The 1,255-nt window shown below is 46.1% G+C and overlaps 1 protein-coding gene across 1 annotated transcript in view; it reads left to right on the plus strand.

Moving 5' to 3' along the window:
• LOC105533558 (maltase-glucoamylase, intestinal-like) overlaps positions 1-1,255 on the plus strand; it is a 73,428-nt gene that overhangs the window by 28,667 nt on the left and 43,506 nt on the right. The window contains exon 13 of the mRNA XM_011972031.1: positions 1,182-1,253. Within this exon, the coding sequence (XP_011827421.1) occupies positions 1,182-1,253 (72 nt within the window). The remainder of the gene's footprint in view (positions 1-1,181; positions 1,254-1,255) is intronic.

The raw sequence follows: 1,255 nt of genomic DNA on the forward strand, positions 1-1,255 counted from the left end.
TCTTCTGGCCGCTGGGCAGGACATTGGCTGGGAGACAACACGGCCGCGTGGGATCAGCTGAAGAAATCTATCATTGGTGCGTGGCTCCTTCCCAGGACCTGTGCCGGTAGGGCAAGGAGTTGGGATCCTTGGGGAAGAGGTGAGGAGGCGGGTGGTGAGAGCCTGGTGTGACACTGCTGTGCTTCTCATTGCAGGCATGATGGAGTTCAGCCTCTTCGGCATATCCTATGTGAGTGTCCTTGGGATCCTCCTAAGCACCAAGAAGGTGGGGACATCTTTCAGAAATCATCAGCAGGCTTGTTTTATTTCCTCTTGTTTCAGACAGGAGCAGATATCTGTGGATTCTTTCAAGATGCTGAATATGAGATGTGTGTTCGCTGGATGCAGCTGGGGGCCTTTTACCCCTTCTCAAGAAACCATAACACCATTGGGACCAGGGTAGGACAGTGGCTTCTGCCTCCAGTGTCGTGTGTCACTAGAAATACAATCTCCATTTCTGAGCTAAAATTAACGCAGTTTGTATTTCTTGGGATATCTTTTAAAAAATTGTGTTTTTTTTTTTTGTTTTTGTTTTTGTTTTTGTTTTTTTTGGAGGAGGGGGACAGGTACTTACTCTTTGTCCAGACTGAATCGTGCCGTGTCCCAGTCATGGCTGACTGCAGCCTCGACCTCTGGTTCTAAAGCGATTGTCCCACATCAGCCATTTGAGTAGCTGGGACTACAGGCACATACCAACGTGCCCACCTAATTTTTGCATTTTTTGTAAGATGTGGTATTGCCATATTTCCCAAGCTGGTCTCTGACTCCTGGGCTCAAGTGATCCACTCGACTCAGCCTCCGAAAGTGTCGGGAATATAGGCATGACCCAGTGTACCCTTACAAATTGTTACAACCTGGTGTCTCAATGAACCATATCCCTCAGTGTTCTTCAGATTTTTTTTTTCCTGTATTTTAGGCAAAATTGTACCAAAAAGAATGTCTTACAATGAGATTTTATCAGCTATCCTAGGAGAGCTTCCATGACTCTTTCCAGTCTGTTAAGAGTATTCCCTGAGCCTCATGTATAGTTTTCTTTTGTTTAGCTGTGAGTGATGTTCAGTTGGAATATGCTTTCAGTGACCTTCTTCAATCCCCTAGAACTTCCAGGGCGAGCTCCCAACACTGTTCTCTTTCTCCTTTAGAGACAAGACCCTGTGTCCTGGGATGCTGCTTTTGTGAATATTTCCAGAAATGTCCTGCAGACCAGATACACCCT

The sequence above is a fragment of the Mandrillus leucophaeus genome, unplaced genomic scaffold, assembly GCF_000951045.1.
Source record: "Mandrillus leucophaeus isolate KB7577 unplaced genomic scaffold, Mleu.le_1.0 Scaffold1260, whole genome shotgun sequence".
Classification (NCBI taxonomy): domain Eukaryota; kingdom Metazoa; phylum Chordata; class Mammalia; order Primates; family Cercopithecidae; genus Mandrillus; species Mandrillus leucophaeus.